General features: G+C 39.6%; 1 protein-coding gene across 3 annotated transcripts in view; it reads right to left on the bottom strand.

Annotated features, from left to right (window-relative positions):
• Nucleotides 1-18596, bottom strand: part of TNFSF4 (tumor necrosis factor (ligand) superfamily, member 4) — a 53390-nt gene that overhangs the window by 3495 nt on the left and 31299 nt on the right. For 2 of the 3 annotated variants that reach the window (XM_012000414.1, XM_012000413.1), the window contains one exon: nt 1337-1385. In XM_012000414.1, coding sequence (XP_011855804.1) covers nt 1337-1385 — 49 coding nt within the window. Of the gene's footprint in view, nt 1-1336; nt 1386-17281; nt 17530-18596 lie in introns of those variants that run through there. The other variant, XM_012000415.1, reaches the window with a different exon arrangement.

Genomic DNA, 18596 nt, shown 5'->3' with positions numbered 1-18596 from the left:
GGGGCTGAGATTCAGGAGCTGAGAGATTACAGAAATTGTCACAAAGCACCTATGGCAGGACAGGTGGCTTCAGGGTTTCCCTAATTTTTCAGAACAGGGATGGATTGGCCACTTCAGTGCCTCCTTTCTTGCTCAGTGGATGAACTATGGGCAAAGGGTGGCAGTAGTGCCCCATGCCTTAGCCCTGCACGCTACGCATACTCTGAAGCTTGACTCAAAGCAATTGTTTTCAACTGTTGTCTTTCTGTCATCTGACCATGAAATGCAAATTTTCCACATGCCCCAGACATTGGACCCATCCACAGCAGTTACTAGCGGCCTTTGTTAGCAGTCGCTTAAGCTTAATAATGCAGCTGTGCACAGCATATCTGTGGATTCAGGGTGGCCTCTCAAAGCTGCAGGTGGAAGAGCTCAAGGGCACATACTTATTTCTCTTCTCTACCTCCTATTGCTAGTTTTTCCCGGAAGGTACTTTGGGAAGAGTCACTGCCACAGGAGAAAGAAAAGGAGGAAGAGGAGTAGGAGGCAGTGATAGATTAAGTTGTTTTGTGCAGGGCCATCCCAAGTGCAAACCAAAAAGCCTGAACTTCTTTTATTTCCATATTAGCACTAAAATCATCCTGAATAGCCAAGTAACCACATCTTGGACACACCTGTTCTGGTCCATGTTCCTTCGTTAAGCAAAAGAATAGGTCCCCACTGCTAGTCACAATTCAGTAATTCTTGCTTTGTACCAGTGCAGAGGGACGTACTTTGAACTGAAAATGGGGACCACTTATGGAGGGCAAGAAATACTCCCCTTCCCTCAGGCTCAGGAGAACTTAACTAAAAAATGAATATTCATGTGGAAACCACTAGGGGTTATGCTAGCGTTAATCATGGACCCAAACAATCTTCTCTCTGGAGTCAAAGTTTTTATTCTATCAAGGGCTTCCCCCAACTTTCATTAAGGTAAACTCTTGCCCCAGAATACAATTAGCAGGTAATAATGTGTCTTACAGTCAGATAGACTTGTAAGAAGTAAAGCCTTAGTTTCCCTAACTAAGAAATGGAAATAATTTCTACCCAGAAGTTTCCGTGGAGGATTAAATGAGGAACATAAAGTGATTAGTACAGAGACAAACACATATTTGATGAATAATTAATCCCCTTTTCTCTTTATACACCTGTATCCCTAATGAAAATAATATGCAGGCTACAACAATTCTGGGATTTAATTGGAATTTAATTCCTTCCCTAAGGAAAAGGAGAGATCTTGTGTTCTAGAGGAAATTAAGAGACTGAAGAGAAGATTCTTTCAAAAATATGAATCAATTAAACTTCTGACAACACTTACCAGTAAATTGTACTTTGATACTTTGAATTCGAGGATACTGATGTGATACCTGAGGGAGGAAGAAAGACATATTTTTAGGAAAAAAACATGAACAAATGAAATTCGTAAGTCATATTCAAAGGAACAGCGAAGCAGAAATGAAGTAGCCTGAAAAAAAAAAAACACTTTCCTTTTTTTTTTTTTTTTTTTTTTTGAGTCAGGGTCTCATTCTGACACCCAGACTGGAGTGCAGTGACACAATCATGGCTCACTGCAGCCTTGACCTCCCTGGGCTCAGTGATCCTCCCACCTCAGTCTGCTGAGTAGCTGGGACTATAGACACGTACTACCACACCTGATTAATTTTTGTTTTTTGGAGTTTTGGGGGTAGGGATGGAAATGGGGTTTTGCGTATTGCCCAGGCCGGTCTCAAACTCCTGACCTCAAGCAATCCTCTCACCCAACCTCCCAAAGTGCTGAAATTACAGGCGTGAGCTGCCATGCCTAGCCCTGACTTTTTCTATGAAGATTGGACCTAGACTTCCACCTGCCCCCTTGCTTTTCCATAACATCTCTTAAGATAAATTAGGACTATTGTGCTCTTTCATGCAAGCGTCTGAGATCTGTCCACATCTCTGCCAAACTCTTCTTTGGTATGCTGTTTTGTCTCACTGTGCCCCAATTTCCCATTTTGGATAACGCAGCACTATAGTCATAGTGTTAAGAAACCCATTCAGTTGTAGAGATTCCCTCACGGAGAATGCTGTGTTCAATCAATACATCATGGCAACAGATTCCCAGAATGCACTGGGAGTGAGTTCTGGAAGCTTCCGGCATGTTTGGTCTTTCACTTTAATGCAGGAATAAAAGCATCCTATTTTCAGGAGACAAAGGCAATGAAAACTGTCCCAATCCATCAGATCTCAATATATTTGGTGTAGCTTTTTTAAACATTGGATCTTTCTTCAAGTTACAAAACCTAACTTGAATTAAGTCAGTACTCATTGCAAAAAGAGAAGTAAAACAGTGAAGAGAGGAATCCTGATAGATAAAACGTTTATAGTACTTTTGTGGTTAAAAGAACAAAGAAGCTCAATATGGAGCCAACTCCAAGATCTCTTAAGTAAAAAAAAAGTGGGGGGATGAACAGAATTATACATAAAGTCTATTGCCATTTGTGTTAAATAATAATAATAACACCTGTATGGGCACTGTAAGAATATACAGTATATTAATGTATCTGAAAGAATACACAAGACACTAGTTGCAAATGTTGTCCCTGGAGAAAAAAAATTGGAAGCCTGAGGTCAGGAGTAGGATTGACCTTTACTTTTCATGGTCTAATTTTTTAAAAAATGTTGTGCCATATGTTTGTATTACCTACTAAAAAAGAAAATAGAAAAAAAATGTCTGCTGGGCACGGTGGCTCATGCCTGTAATCCCAGCACTTTGGGAGGCCAAGGTGGGCGGATCAGCTGAGATCAGGAGTTCAAGACCAGCCTGGCCAACATGGTGAAACCCTGTCTCTACTGAAAAAAAAAAAAAAAATTATCTAGGCATGGTGGCACGTGCCTATAATCCCAGCTACTTGGGAAGCTGAGGCAGGAGAATCACTGAAACCTGGGAGGCACAGGTTACAGTGAGCCAAGATCGCACCACTGCACTTCAGCCTGAGCGACAGAGTGAGACTCCATCTCAAAAAAAACATCTATTATGCCTGCCAAGAACAACGGCTCTTCCCACAAGGTTATTTTGGCATGACGTCCTAATCAAAAATGAGGAGACAGATTTGTTTTCATGCCCTGGGTAGTGGAATTCCTGTTTCCCACTCTCCTGGCACACTAGCAGCTTTAGTCAAGCATATTCCACTGGCACCTGCCCACACAGACGAGGAATTCCCTACTTCTGTTATAAGCATAATCACAAGCCTTACCAAGCTAAGCTAAAACCAACAGGCAGCATAAGAAGAATGCAGAGCCATTCTGAGCCCTGCCCAGGACTGGGCTGCAGGAACAACATGAGTTCAATATGCTGAGCACACGGAGAGAGGCACTGACTTGGGTAGAAGCAGAAGTCTTTAGCTCTCCCGCTTCTGTGTACTGTTCATGGCATGATGGCTAATTAGTGTCCTTCGTGCTTAAGGGCAATGCTCTGGAAGAAAACCTGTCAGACAGCAAAGTACCCTACCACCATAGTTCCCTGGGTAAATAAATGTTTCCACTGCTCTCTGGGCTAGTTAGTGCCAGCATGAATTGCCACGTGCTAAATGTCAGAAAGAAGCCATCTGTGGAGTAGCACAACAGCACAGGCCTCAGCGTGCAGTGACAGAGTGCTAATGCCAGGCAGGCAGGCACTGTGCCAACTTAAGCAAGTTTCATAATCTCCTTAGATGGCAGTTTCTCATCTTTAAAAGTCACTAGAAGATCAGGGGCATTCCTTTCAGCACTAGCTTTCCATGATTTAGATTCTAAAAGTTGTGACTTTAATTTAATAAAAAAGAAAAAAACCTAAAGCTTCCTCATTCTCAAATTTACTTTCACTCCCTGATCTAAAAGCTCTTGTGATTTGATTATTTTGACTGACTTTGCAAAGATCTCCAAAAATATCCTGCAACTTAAGGAATGTTCCAACTTTTGAAGTGCCCTGATGAAGTAAGGGTGGTGGTGACCAAACATTCTCTGAGACCATGATGCTGACAGGCAGTGAGTGAGTAAAGCACATGTGACATCCTCCGTGTTGGAGTCTAGACTTCCAGTAGATCAACCTGGAGGAAGCTGATCTACTGAAACTCCAGACTCAGGCATCCTGTTCCTTCTCCTGAAGGTCATGTAGGGGTAGAAGTTTGCATATCCTCAGAAGTCTCTTACTAACATCGATACCATCAAGTTTAGGCAATGTTGTGAAGTAGAAGAAGATGATCCTTCCTCTTGTTCATTGGTCTTCCAACCATCTTCCCCCTCATCCTCCATACCTGATGACCTCATGCTGACTACCCCAGTACCCAGAGACACCCCCACAGTGCCCAAGTCAAAGTGCTGAAGAGCCTGGCTCCAACCTCATTGTCAAGCCTTAGTGCCACATATATCCTTTCTGTGTCTAATGTCTATCTAGCTATTTGTTCTGATCTCCTTGCACTTGGGTAGGCAGCCTGGTAGGATGGCACAAAGAGCATAGATTTTGGAGTCAGATTTAGTTCAAACTGTGACTTTTCTGGTTCTTTGAATTTGGAAAAGTTGTAGCATTTCTTAGCTTTAGCCTTTATACATGTGAAAATAAGACATAATACTGTTGGTGGAACTTTCCAGAAGATGAACCCCAAGTTTAGATAGGATAACTTAAAGCATCCAGCAGTTTGCCAGCACATGGTACATGGTAAGCATTTTTAAAAAGTAGGCCAGGTGCAGTGGCTCACACTTGTAATCCCAGCACTTTGGGAGGCCGAGGCAGGCAGATCACATGAGATCAGGAGTTTGAGACCAGACTGGCCAACATGGCAAAAGCCCATCTCTATAAAAAATACAAAAATTAGCAAGGCGTGGTGGCATGCACCTGTAGTCTTAGCTACTGGGGAAGAATCGCTTGGACCCAGGAGACAGAGGTTGCAGTGAGCCGAGATCCCACCACTCCTCCAGTATGTCCCTCCATCTGTCTCTGCCCATTAAAATCTTACCATCTTCAAGGCCTAAATCAAATCCTTGAGTTTCAGTTTCTGTATTCCCATACAAGTATTTAAAGTCACTCATTCACACAGAAGTTTATAGAAGCTTTGTTTATAATTGTCAAAACTTGGAAGCAGCCAAAATATCCTTCAGTAGGTGAATGGATAAATAAACTGATACAACCATACAATGGAACATTATTCAGCACTAAAAATAAAGGAACTATCAAGCTGTGAAAAGACATGGAGGAATCTTAAATGCGTATTATAATACAAGAGAAGCCAATCTGAAAACAGTATGTACTGAATGACCTAACTATATGACATTCTGGAAAAAGCAAAACTATGGAGATTAAAAAGATCAGTGGGTGCCAGGGGTTAGGAGTGGGGGAGTAATAAACACGTAGAGCACAGGGTATTTTTTAGGGTAGTGACAGTATCCTGTATGATTCTGTAATGGTGAATACATGTCATTATATACATTTGTCAAAACCCACAGAATGTACAACACTGACAGTTAACCCCAATATTAAAAAAACACTCTATTGACTTATTATACTGCTAGTGAATACAAGTCTTATCTCCTCTACTCAAGACTACTTAGCTGTGTGACCTTGGGAAAACTGCATTCATCTTTCTGATTTTGTTTCTTAATCTGTAAAATTGAGATAGTAAAAATCTGTATATCAGAGAATTGTAAAGTTTGAATGAAATAATATATGTCAGTGATCAGGATCTGGCATGCAACATTGCAAGAAGTTAATAAACATCAGCAATTATTCTTGGATGCACGTGGAAAATAATATCCATGTCATGTTCATAATTTATTCTACATAATACTACATAAACTTAATATATGACAACAGAACAAAGGAATGGATTAAAGAAAAAAACAAAGACTAACAAAGTTATCGTATCAGTGCTCTGACTCTCTGTACCTCAGAGAAACAATACAAAAGAATTTGGGTTTCATGCGAAAGGCTGACAGAAAACAATCAGAAGACATTTAGTCTACCCACACACACAGACTTAGTATTTTGTATATCAAGAAAAGCAAAATCCCCAGATCTTCTCCACATGCTCAAAGAAAACAGAAAATATCAAAGGACCAGGGGGCTTCCATCTAAGCAGTCTATAGAATAAAGTTTCTTCCATCTGGAAGATCTGAAGAGTCCACACCATACTCAAGGATGAAATGTAAATGCTCATAAGCATCCACGCCAGATTTGAAGTATATCCCTGAATTTTGAATGGTCTTCGAAGCATGGAAAAAATGCAAAAGAGGTCATATTCTAGTTGAACATTGTATTTTGCATATGAAGAAATTAAGGCTCACAGAAGTGAAGAGATTTGATGCATGCCCTTCAATTTCAGTACAATTTTTATTATACCACACAAGTACTATTTTTCTCCCATGCAAATTTGAAGCAAGAAAAACATTCTATGAAGATTTTAATATTCCATTCCTTGTGTCCACTTTAATAGCAATCTTAGAGAAAAGAAGAAGTTGCCATACAGATGATTGGCAATGACCTCATCACGAGAAAGAAAAGGGAGACCCCACACTCCAGGCTTCCTTCTTGGGTTTCAGAGCTCCCATAAGTGAAGCAAAAAAAAAAAAAAAAAGGAACAATCAAGTACCCACTTGGCAAATATGGGCTATTTGACCAAATGACTGAATAATGTAATGTACAAGCGTCATGTCTGGTAGCAGCTGATAACGCAACAGGAAGGTTACCAGCCCAGTGGTTCTTAAACTCTAAATTTGTGCATTAGAATCACTACCAAAATATGTTGTTGCTGTTGTTTTTGTTGTTGTTGTTGTTGTTTTAAGTGCAGATGGTCAGATTATTCACAAAGACTCTAATTCAAAAGGTCTGGGTAGATCCAGGAATCTTCATTTTTACAAATAACCAAGGTTCAGATTTAAAAATCACTGCCGTTAACTATGGACTTCCAAAAGTCTAAATCCAGAGAATTTATCTTCAACCACACCCTGTGCAAAAAGCATGCCTATCTGAAAGCTGGTGCTCAAGAAATTTTTTCTCTGCTGTAGGTGTTATTCAGTACTTGAATGAATAAAGTGATTGTCATGTTATTTGGTAGTTTGGTTAAAAATAGTATCAGCAATTATTGAGTACTTACTGTGCAGCAATTATTACACTCAACTCTTGGAACATGAGGGGATAGAACATATAATCCTTACTTTTGATGAACTTCTATGCCAGTTGGGAAAATTGTCCCTGTACACATAAAACCTTTAGTAAATACCTACAGGCAATGTAAGTCATAAGGTTTCAAAGAACACAAAAATCATTGTAGGCTTTGACGGCACAAGGAGGAAAGACCTGGACTTAGGCCTTGAAAGACAGAGAAGACCCAGATAAGCAAAAGATATTCTACAATTATTAATAGTAAGAAGAAAGGTCTAGAAATGAGACCATCCTTTGTGCATTCAAGAAAAAGGGCCTGGTGTGGTGGCTCACACCTATAATCCCAGCACTTTGGGAGGTCAAACCAGGCTGATCGCTTGCACTCAGGAGTACAAGACCAGCCTGGACAACATGGTGAAACTCCATCTCTACAAAAATATCAAAAATAATTTTTAAAAAATAGCTGGACATGGTGGTACACCCTGTGGTCCCAGCTACTTGGGAAGCTAAGGTGGGAGGATCGCTTGAGCCCAGGAGATTCAGGTGGCAGGGAGACACCATCATGTCACTGCATGACAGAGATAACTTGTCTCAAAAAACAAAAAGGAAAAGAATAAAACTTTACTGAGCACTTACAACGTGCTATGCACTGTTTCAAATGTATTATCCCATTTGCTGCTCAAAATAACATTACAATGTAGAAAAAATAATGACCCATGTTTTACAGATAGGAAAATAAAAATTAGTGCTGTTAAGAACTTGCTCAGGAATAAACATGTATTCGAGATCAGTTGAATCCCAAGTTCATGATAACATCCCTTCTCTTTATCCTACACTATCATAAGAGTAAAGAACACCAAAAAAAGCATTTATCTGAGGGTCCTAAATTAATTTGAATTACTTTCATCATCAATACTGAATAAGATTAAATATTAATTTTTGAATAGTTGTCAAAATACACAGATATATATCAAAATATCTAGAAATCCTCCTCTAGAAAGAGCTCCTCAACCAATGTTGCAGGGTTGTCTATGTAGTTCAGGTTGCCAAAATTATTAGCTCAGCTCTGATTAGGTAAAACTGTCATGGCAAGGAACTGCAGGCCCATGGGCAAATACAAAGTAGGCTCCTCATGCAGGTGTAACAAGAAGAGTTAGAATTAGGTTCTTTCTTGGCCTCCTTCAGCGCTTTTAGCACTGGCTTGTCCAAGAACAAAGGTGGAAAGTGTCTGATATCTGGGATTTATTCAGTAGCCTGTGCTGTGTTCCCAAGAAAGTGACACTTGTTTCAAGAGCTCATCTTTGAAGAGTGTGTACCTCTAACTCTGACTCACTAGGATGTGGCATGGGACTGTTGACCTTAAACTCATTTGACATTTGTCCTGGTGAAGGGTATCTGTGGCAGGAGCAAATGATACTCACCACGCATGAAATCAGGAAGTGGGCCCTGCACTCACTATGTGGACCTTGCCATTCCTCGCTTGGTACAAGGCCACAATGTCAAGGTCTTGGTGGAGGGCGGCAGTGGGATGTGGGCTAGTAGAGGGTGGTGGGGAAACAGATCCGGGGTGGGGACTCCCCAGTTCACCAAACCACCACCACTGGACATGAACCTCTCCTCCCTGCACCTTGGGCTTCATGTCAACCAGAGGAGATCTGAGAGATCATGAAAGTATGACCTCACAAGCTTTCAGGATATGTCTCAAGGGGCCTCAGAAGAGGAAGGGAGAATTTTTCACACTTAGCCACCATAGTAGACTGAGAAGATAGATCCTCATCTGACAGACGTGGTCTATTCTCAGTGGAAGTAGCTCCCTTACAAAAAGATGAGCCCTGACTTCTGATCAGGGAAGTTCAGAATTCCACCTAGAGAGAGGAGTAGGAAAAATGGGAAAAACTGATTCTTTGGTGAAGGAGTTTCCCATATTCAGAAAGACTTATCCCAAAAGTTATGTTTCTTAGAGACAAAGATGTGTGGCTTTGAAAACCTTGTTGAATAAAGCGTTTATTGGGATTTAATGAACACAAAGAAAAGCTATTTTAACTACCATTCAAAGCCTTCTTTTTCTCCATGCCCAACCCTTACCATCTCTGCGAGCATATTTTCCCGGTCATCTCTCTCTTAACCTCCACCTTCCTCCCCACTATACATCCTGTGTATAGCCTCCTCTCTCTCTAACCACTTCCACTCTTCTCATCAAGTCTGCTAAGTAAAGGCTGTGAGTTTCCCCACAGAGAAGCCTCCCTCCTCTCTGTTTCAGAGAGAGCATGAACTGTGCTTTTATTGTCCCTAATACAATTAGCAACTGACAGATTCCTGAGAGAAAAGTCCTATATTTAGGTAAACAATCAAATCAACCAAAAGCATCCAGGTGACATTAAATTATGTGATTGACCTAATGCACCAACTCTTCATATCGTCAGAGGGAAGATTTTCTTATATCTTGGTTTCCCTTCCCACATACAACTGAGGAAGCACTCAAAGTACACTGACAGAGGGATTTACTAAAACATTTCTGAGAACTCCTGTCCTCACCTCAGTGATTTGTAAGTCTCTACTGTAATATCCTCAGATCAGCTTAGTCTCTAAGCAACTAGAAGGGTAGGTTTGCAAGGTACCCACTGGATTGCCATACCTCCTACCACATCTCAAACTTAGTAAATAAATGTTGAACTAAGGTGGAACTTAGCCCCTCAGGACATACCTGGACCTTCATCAGCTACAAGATCACATAATATCTGACATTGGCTCTAGTCAACACTATACATTGCTCAAGATTTTAGAAATTGGCCTACTCTAGTCAGATGGGCCATTATTAAAAAGTCAAGAAGCAACAGATGCTGGTGAGGTTGGAGAGAAAAAGGAACACTTTTACACTGCTGGTGGGAATGTAAATTAGTTCAACCATTGTGGAAGACAGTAGAAGACAGTGTGGCAATTCCCCAAAGATCTAAAAGCATAAACACCATTTGACCCAGAAATCCCATTACTGGGTATATACTAAAAGGAATATAAATCATTCTATTCTAAAGATACATGCACACATACGTTTATTGCAGCATTATTCACAGTAACAAAGACATGGAATCAACCCAAATGCCCATGAATGACATATTGGAGAAAGAAAATGTGGTACATATACACCACGCAATGGAATACTGTGCAGCCATCAAAAGGAATAAGATCATGTCCTTGGCAGGGACATGGATGGATCTAGAAGCCATTAGCCTCAGCAAACTAACACAGGAACAGAAAAACACTGCGTATTCTCACTTATAAATGGGAGCTGAACAATGAGAACACATGTAGGAGAACAACACACACTGGTGCCCGTTGCAGGGGCGAGGGGAGGGAGAGCATCAGGAAAAATAGCTAATGGATGCTGGGCTTAATACCTAGGTGATGGGTTGATCTGTGCAGCAAGCCATCATGGCACACATTTACCTATGTAACAAACCTGCACATCCTGCACATGTACCCTGAAACTTAAAATAAAAGTTAAAGAAAAAAAAAGAAAAGAAAATCAATTGACCATAAATGTGCAGGTTTCGTTTCGGATTCTAAATTCCAAACGTTGATCTGTCTATTCTTATGCCAGTACCAAATCAAATTATATGAGAACTCTTTTCAGTCATGGTGCACATTACCAGTTGTATATTGTCATAATAAAAGTTCAACGTAGAGAAGAGAAAAAAAAGAAATTGGTCCATTCATCCTCGAATACAAAGATAGTAGCAGAATTATTGCAGTCAATCTCTTTATTCGAAATCACTCATTCCCTTTTCTAATTTGCTATATAACAAGGAGGGAATATTGTCTTGAGAAGGCAACCTGGTAGAGTGAACAAGACATCACACTGGGACTAGGCACACCTGGGTTCTTCACTTGATTGTTCTTTCCCTTCCTCAGCTTCTAATATTCTCATTTCAATGTCTAAATTCAATTTAGATCATTGGAATAAACTGTCTAATGAAAAATTTCCATTTCAAAGGTTAGGCGAATCACAATATTCAAAAGTGAGGCAGATTTCAAAGGATTGCGTGATAAGAAGACCTTCTGAACAGAAGATCACTTTCAACACAATAGACTCCTCTGCTGTAACAAAAGCAGCAGGCCTCTTTTTCCCCAAGTGGCTCCCTCTGATAGTAAATGAGCAACTAAGATTATTCCTGTACTAGAATGGCGTGAACCCGGGAGGCGGAGCTTGCGGTGAGCCGAGATCGTGCCGCTAAACTCCAGCCTGGGCGACAGAGCAAGACTCTATCTCAAAAAACAAACAAAAAGATTATTCCTGTACTATGCTTATTACCCGAGTGATGAAATAATCTGTACCCCAAACCCCTATGACACACAGTTTACCTATATAACAAGCTTGCACATGTACCCCTGAACCTAAACTAAAAGTTAAAAAAAGATGATCCCTAGTGTTGTACATGCAGTGAAGCTCTTCACCTCATCTGTGGGAGGCTAAATAATCCTCAACCTATGCTCTGATACAAACTGAGACTGGTGAATGGTAACATCATCACAGAATAGCAGTGGGATGAGGATTATGGTGGTGACAACGATGACCATGTCATTTTAAACTAAACCCTTCCTGTTAATTAATGGAAGTGAAACCAAGTACCTAATGCAAAAAACAAGTATGCTCACTTTATAATCCCAATCGACATACTAGGTATTAAAGCTTGCAGGCAGCTTTCTGTGAAACTTCTTACTGAAGAACCGTACCCTCCTTGGTTATCCAGTGCTTATCATATGCTATTGCTTGTTTAGCTGCCTTGTTTTCCTACCGGGTTGCAAAATCTGGGAGAGCAGGGAAGACCATGTCTATTTTGCTCACCTTTGTGTCCTCAGTGCCTGACAGGTAACTGATGCTCCATAAACATTGCTGAATAAGTAAATGAATAAGTGCTTTATAGTAGTTTGAATAGTGCCCCTCCAAAATTCATGTCCATGTGCAACCTCAGAATGTGACTTTATTTGGAAATAGGGTCTTTGTAGATGTAATTAGTTAAGTTAACATGAGGTCAACTGGATTAGGGTAGGCCCTAAATCCAATATGACTGGTGTCCTTGAAGAAAAGGAGAAGACACACAAGATACACATTTGAAAGAAGGCCATGTGAATATAGAGGCAGAGCTCGGAGCAATACAGCTACAAACCAAAGAACACTGGGGATTGCTGGGAGCCACCAGAAGCCAGAAAGAAGCAAGGAAGGATTCTTCTCTAGAGATTTCAGAGGAGCATGGCATTCCGACACCTGAATTTCACATTTCTGTTCTCCGGTACCGTGAGAGACTAAATTTCTGTTGTTATAATTTACCCAGTTTGCAGTAATTTGTTCCAATAGTCCTAAGAAACTACTTCATGGTTGAATTTTTTATAGTGTGCGCAAAACTGTATTTTTATAGAGTGTGCAAAACTGTAAAATACATGTTTTACAACTTATTTTATAACTCATTAAGATGCTTTCCTTTGATGCATGTTTTGAGTTCTTTATAATTTTTGTAATATTGTCATTCCATCCTGATCTTTGACACTGTTTCACTGGCTTTCTAGGATGAAGGTCTGGCTGCCTGCTGGGGAGCCCAGCCCTGAGGGTACACCACTTAAACTCACCGAAGCCCTCACTTCCCTACCTGTTCAATATAGTGCTTTGGGAATGAAAGCTCTCTAACCACAAGTTCTTATTAAATTAGTGTAAGAAGAATTAAAGTTCAGGTCTGCTTGTCCATCTTTCTGTCCAAATTATAACAACAGAAATTTAGTCTCTCACAGTACTGGAGTGTTCTTAAATAGCATTTGCATGTTATCAAGCTAGGCAAACTTATAAAAATTAAGGTGCATTTCAGAATGAAAAGTCTACTGAAAAAAAAATTTAGTTATACCTGTAATATTCCCCAATGCTTCTAGTTTAGCGAACCAGATGATATGCCTCTTATAAATCTAATTCCCTGCCTTATTTGGTAGCCAAGTCATTGGAGAATTGGATGAAATATATCAAAATAAGAAGAAACGGAAATAGCCTAAGCCATGTGCTCTAAGTAGGTAATTTTAGATCTCTGAACCACATGCAAACAGATACTGAACCTAATCATACTTCATAACCTCATAAATTCTCCCCTTCATTCTTCTTTTGTTCTCTAATTCACCCATGAGCTCTTAATTAGAAATCTATGTTTAAAAATAATAGGACTCTTCCAAGGTGGATTTTTTTAATCCTAAAAATTACACTGGGGAAATCAAGGTTCATGAAGTTATGGTTAACCTTAACTATGATATGCTTTCTGAGATTGGAGTTACAGTGTGTGTATGTGTGCACACACATACTACAAAGTCAACATTTTAGTAGCCGTATATTTATGGAAGCATGTTCTTGAATAATGATAATAATAATCTTAGCATTTACAAAGCTGTGTATCAATTAATCCTCACCACAACCAAATTCCAGTCTTGGAAATGATTAAACTGATGCCCAGGGAATTTCAAGAAATTTACTTGGGGTCAAGAGGTGAAAGCCTGGACTGAAAAAGTCTGGTTCCTGGCCCAGGGCACTCCCTTTATACTTCAACAACTCCTCCAAAATCTGAGTTGATGTCTTATCGTTTTGTATAAGCAAATGTTTTAATGCCTTTGTTTGAAAGATTGGTTATCAAAAGCATGGGTGACTACAAACGAAATATACAAAGCATAGGATGCTGGAAAATTCAGTTTCCATCCAACTCTACCATGTATTTCATTAGTGACTATGGAGACATAAACCTTGCCACTTATAACTCAGCTAGGTTATTTTTCCCTCATTAAATAGTAACAACAACACTGTATGTAGCTCCTCTAACCCAAATGATGCAAAAGGATTAACTTTCGTTTTCCATGAATGGAGAATCCCTGAAGTGGGAGAAGCTGCCATTTGAGAGGGAAGTAATTGGTATATATATTTTAAAAAAAAAAAAAAAAAAGAAGAAGAAGAAGAAGTGGAAGGCCAAGGTGGCCAGCCCCTAAACAAGGCTGGGTCTACTCAGTACTAGTAACCAGCAACTGAGGTCAGAGAAGAGGAACAGAGAGATTGTATCCCTAGATCTATACCTAGAGCCTTCCTGCTTGTTTCCCAGCTCTCTTCTGTGTGTGTGTATTTGGATCTATATGTGTATAAATGTGCAATATTTTCCAGCATCATTCCCATCCAAATTATTCTGTCCTATTTTGAGTACCTGGACCAAAACATATATCTAAACACTTCATTTAGAAAATATCATCACTGTGCAAATAGTGAATAATATTAGCTGCCCCTGATATTGTTCATTCTCTTATATGTGGATGAGCCCTTGACTGCCTGAGAAGTTTTCTAATCAACTCTTCAGGAAAAGAGGATCAGCTGTCTTCAGACACAAGAGAATGGTTACTTTTACTGTGGTGCCCCCTAGTGCTGATCGGATTAGACTCACTTTCTGTATTTGCCAAAATATAGACCACACAAGAGAAGCAAAATTTGGAGAGTTAACAATGTTGGTAATTTTTCCTGTATTTCCTTTGGCGTAGGAGAGAATGAAGAGTGTTCCTTTAGCATGATTCACAAGATCCTCTGTGAACTGCTTCCCACCTCACCAGCTTTTCAGCTTCATCTCCACCACTTTCCCACAGGAATACTCAACTTGAGCTATTCAGGAAAACTTGCTGTTCCTGCCTAGTAAGACTCCCGCCCCTACCCACCGATTCCCATCCTCTTGTCTGATTAAAGAATTTATCCTCCTCCTTCTAGTATTAGCTGAAGCATTATCTGCCACTGCAGGTTTCCCTGACTCCCCAGAAGGCTGAGGCAGCCCCTCGCTCTTCTCATCTTCCCATTGTTCCTTGAGCATGTCACTCTTTTGTCCCCACCCTGCATCTTGACTGTGAGTGCAAATAGTTAAAAACCTTCTCCAATAGATGTTTATATCTCCAATGCCTCAAACAGTACCTAGCACAAGTAAACATTCAGCAGAAAAAAATCTATGTAAGGATGGCTTCATTGATAATAGGAAGAACCATAGTGTAGGAATCAGGAGTTTCTGGTGAATTAACTAGCTTAGTGATCACGAATGGTTCACCTACCCTCTCTAGGTTTCTTTTTCTTATCTGTAAATAGACTATATCTAATACCTGCCCCCAAATTCAATGATTCTATATGTTTAATGCCTCCTTTAGAAGCCACAAAATGCCTTATGACAAGCCAAGTCAACTTTGGATGTTATGTTTTAATTCTCAAAGATTTACTTATGTAAAGCAAATTCATATTCCTTTGAAATTATCTTATTTGCAGGTCTATCATTAAAAAAGAATTTCTAAAAACTTGCTAAATTACATGGAGACATTTAAATTAAGCTAATCTGAAACAAGATTTTCTTCAGCAAACTCCTCTTTCTCTTATTAAATGATACAAAGAAAGGTCCAAGTTGTAGCCGAAAATGTCATTAAGAAACTGAATTCTAATTCCAGCTCTCACTGATACAGAACTGGTCAACCCACTTTTCTAAGTATCTCCACTTCTGTTTTTCCCAGCTGAAAAAAAGTGATAAAAATGTAAGCCTTTAACGGTAGGAATTGCTGAAAAAATAATGACTAAAAGCCTTCACATCTTTGAGGGTGATGATAAAGGTGATACGAATCTTGGAAGAGCCAAGTTTCAATGGTTTCAATGAGGTTTCTCACACCTTATAGGTCAGCCTTTTCTACTTTGTTCCATAGCTGAAGTTCCAAGTAAGACTGGAAACCTGACAATTTAAGTGGACATCCCAATGTAATATCCAAACAGTGTGTATTGGTTTTGGTGATAGAAGCATTGAATTATATACCTTGTGTCATGAATATTCTTACAGGGCATTCACTTCTTTCCCTTTTATAAAAAGTATGTTTTGCTAATCCAGAATAGGTTATTTAGATATGTACAGAATATATAACCTAAATATAGAAAAGTATGAATGTGCGAATTTGATTCCTCTCAATCCCTTCTTAGGAGCCAGGAAATCCATAAGCTTAAACACAAAAATCTACTAACTCACATTTTGTATTTCTCAAATCCTTATATCCATTCTATGAACATATAAACTATATATTCATAAGATATTGAGCTGGAAGACATCTCATTGATCATCTGATCCTACTTTCTCATAATACAGATGATAAACTCAAGGCCCAAAGAGGAAAGTAAATTAGATGAGGAGTGGGTAGGGCCTAACATTTTTTCTGGCATCTTGAAAACAAAATATTCTGCATTTCATGTTTGTAGATAGACCTAATCCAGTGATGAGAAAACAGAGGTTACTAAATAAACTTGATTGAAAGGAAAATTGACAGCCAAATGGAGCTTGGTAGCTATCTCTGTATTTATAGAGCCATTCATGTAGGCAATTTTTCATAGACTAAAAAAATAAATCTAAGAAATAAAGGGGAAAATCATAATTATTTCCCAAAAACTTTTCTCTCGCAATAAAAGAGGTCCAATTTAACTGGGTAAATGGTAAGCATTTCAGCTCTATTTCACCTCCAATACACATCACTGTAACATTATGTCTTATAAAATAGAGGTTTGACTTGCATCACCACTACCAACACCACCACTACCACCGCCCCCCAATCCCTCAATCAAAATTCCAAACAGTATTGTAGATGAGTTTTAAATGGCTACTAGTCTATGTCTCTTTTTCAACAGCTGCTCTACAATGCTCCCTCTCAATCTCTCTGTCTCTGTTTCTCTCTGTCTCTCAAACACACACAAACACATACACACACAAACACACACACACACACTGCTGCTACCACTGCCACCAACATTATTTGGTAAACTATCAGGTTCTAGGGAAAACACACACAACCCATCTATGCTATCCTTCTCATAATGAAGTGTAAATAATAAACACGAGATTAAATGTGAGGACCCATTGTGCTGTCCCAGATCCTATAACAATATAAGAAATTACATTAGCTAATTAGAAATAAAAAATTTATAATTAACATCAAGTGAAGAATTTCAAATATCTGAGCAAACAAAAAATCTATATTCAGAGTAGACAGAAGCATGTTTCTTAAGCAAACAACTCAAATAAACCACCTATGTCTTGTTTCCGTCTCTGTGCCAGGACTATAGAAGCTAATTCTCCCCTAGAGATCACTCACCATGAGGTTTACTCTCCTAGAAACCAGCACCCTGCTTTTCTTCCCACAGCTTTCCTTCTGTCCCAGAGTTGCTGGATGGCTTGTTGGAAAGGACCCCCTCTTTTTTTCAACATCTCCTGGATATTGATAGTCCAAGGTGACCCCAACCACCAGCAAGCTGTACAACTGTGTTTCACCTTTTGCTGTCTCCTGCTCAGAGCCCTCGTGCAATCAGTTAGCCTTGAATGGAGCCATGTGTCCTGTGTTTTATCATCCCATGGTGTAAGGAAATATGTAACACTGTGGTTGTTAGAAAAAGCACTCTTAGGGCTCCCAGATTGGTGAATGCACTCAGCTGTTCTATATTTGGTTACTCTCTTTGTTTTCTTCTCAAAAGAGCCTAATTCCGGTCGATGTCTTGGGCATCCGGTCGATGTCTTGGGCATCCTGCCACGGACACCTTACTCTTCCCCCACACCCTCTCCCCGAATCGCCTACTTTAATTTCACCCAAAGAGTTCTGCGAGAAGACGTAACCGTGTGGTGTGATGAAGAGAAGATGAGTGTGTTGTTGTGCTCACTGGTCTGCAGACCTGAGCGTGACACCAGCTACACTTCTGGAATTTGGAGACACAAGCACTGTCTGTGGTACAGTGATCATAACCACACACACTCTTACCAGCCTCCATGCACTGAAAACCCTATTTCCTGTAGGCAGAAACAAGCCCAGGCATTTGCCAAGACTGCTCATCTCATTCTGGTTTCATTGGAGGTGCTTAATCTCAGACAAGACAATCAGAAATCAAAGTTTGTATTACCTGACCTTTATCAGGGAGAAACATTTCTAAACCAAAGCAACCAGCTGGAAAACAAGATTATCAGACTAGCTCAACAAAGGAACACGAGGAGAGTATAGATTTATTTTTCTCCAGTGGCATCTTCTGCAGTGAAGAACATCTTTAAATACCTAATAATGTTTTTATATCTGAACTAGTGAATAAGAAAAAATAATGCAAAAGACAGAAGTGCGGAACAAGAATAAAGTGAAGGAAAAATGGAAATATTTTAATTACATGGGGAAAAATACTAGAAAGATAATCTCATCCTACATGATGTATTTAATAAGGTGGGAAAAAGATGAAACGATGTCTTTAAGTTATGACTGGAAGAGATAGATTGTGAGAAACAATATCTGATTAAATCATTGGGGTGAATGAGTGAGCACGTAGGCACACACACATGCACACACACATTGCTCCCCTATTAATATTGATACCTTCAGCATTCTTTAAAAAGAAAATCACCTTGCAGGTCTATAGAGTTTATGAATATTATGG

The sequence above is a fragment of the Mandrillus leucophaeus genome, unplaced genomic scaffold, assembly GCF_000951045.1.
Source record: "Mandrillus leucophaeus isolate KB7577 unplaced genomic scaffold, Mleu.le_1.0 Scaffold629, whole genome shotgun sequence".
NCBI classification, from domain to species: Eukaryota; Metazoa; Chordata; class Mammalia; order Primates; family Cercopithecidae; genus Mandrillus; species Mandrillus leucophaeus.
This window is presented reverse-complemented; position numbering and strand designations above follow the sequence as displayed.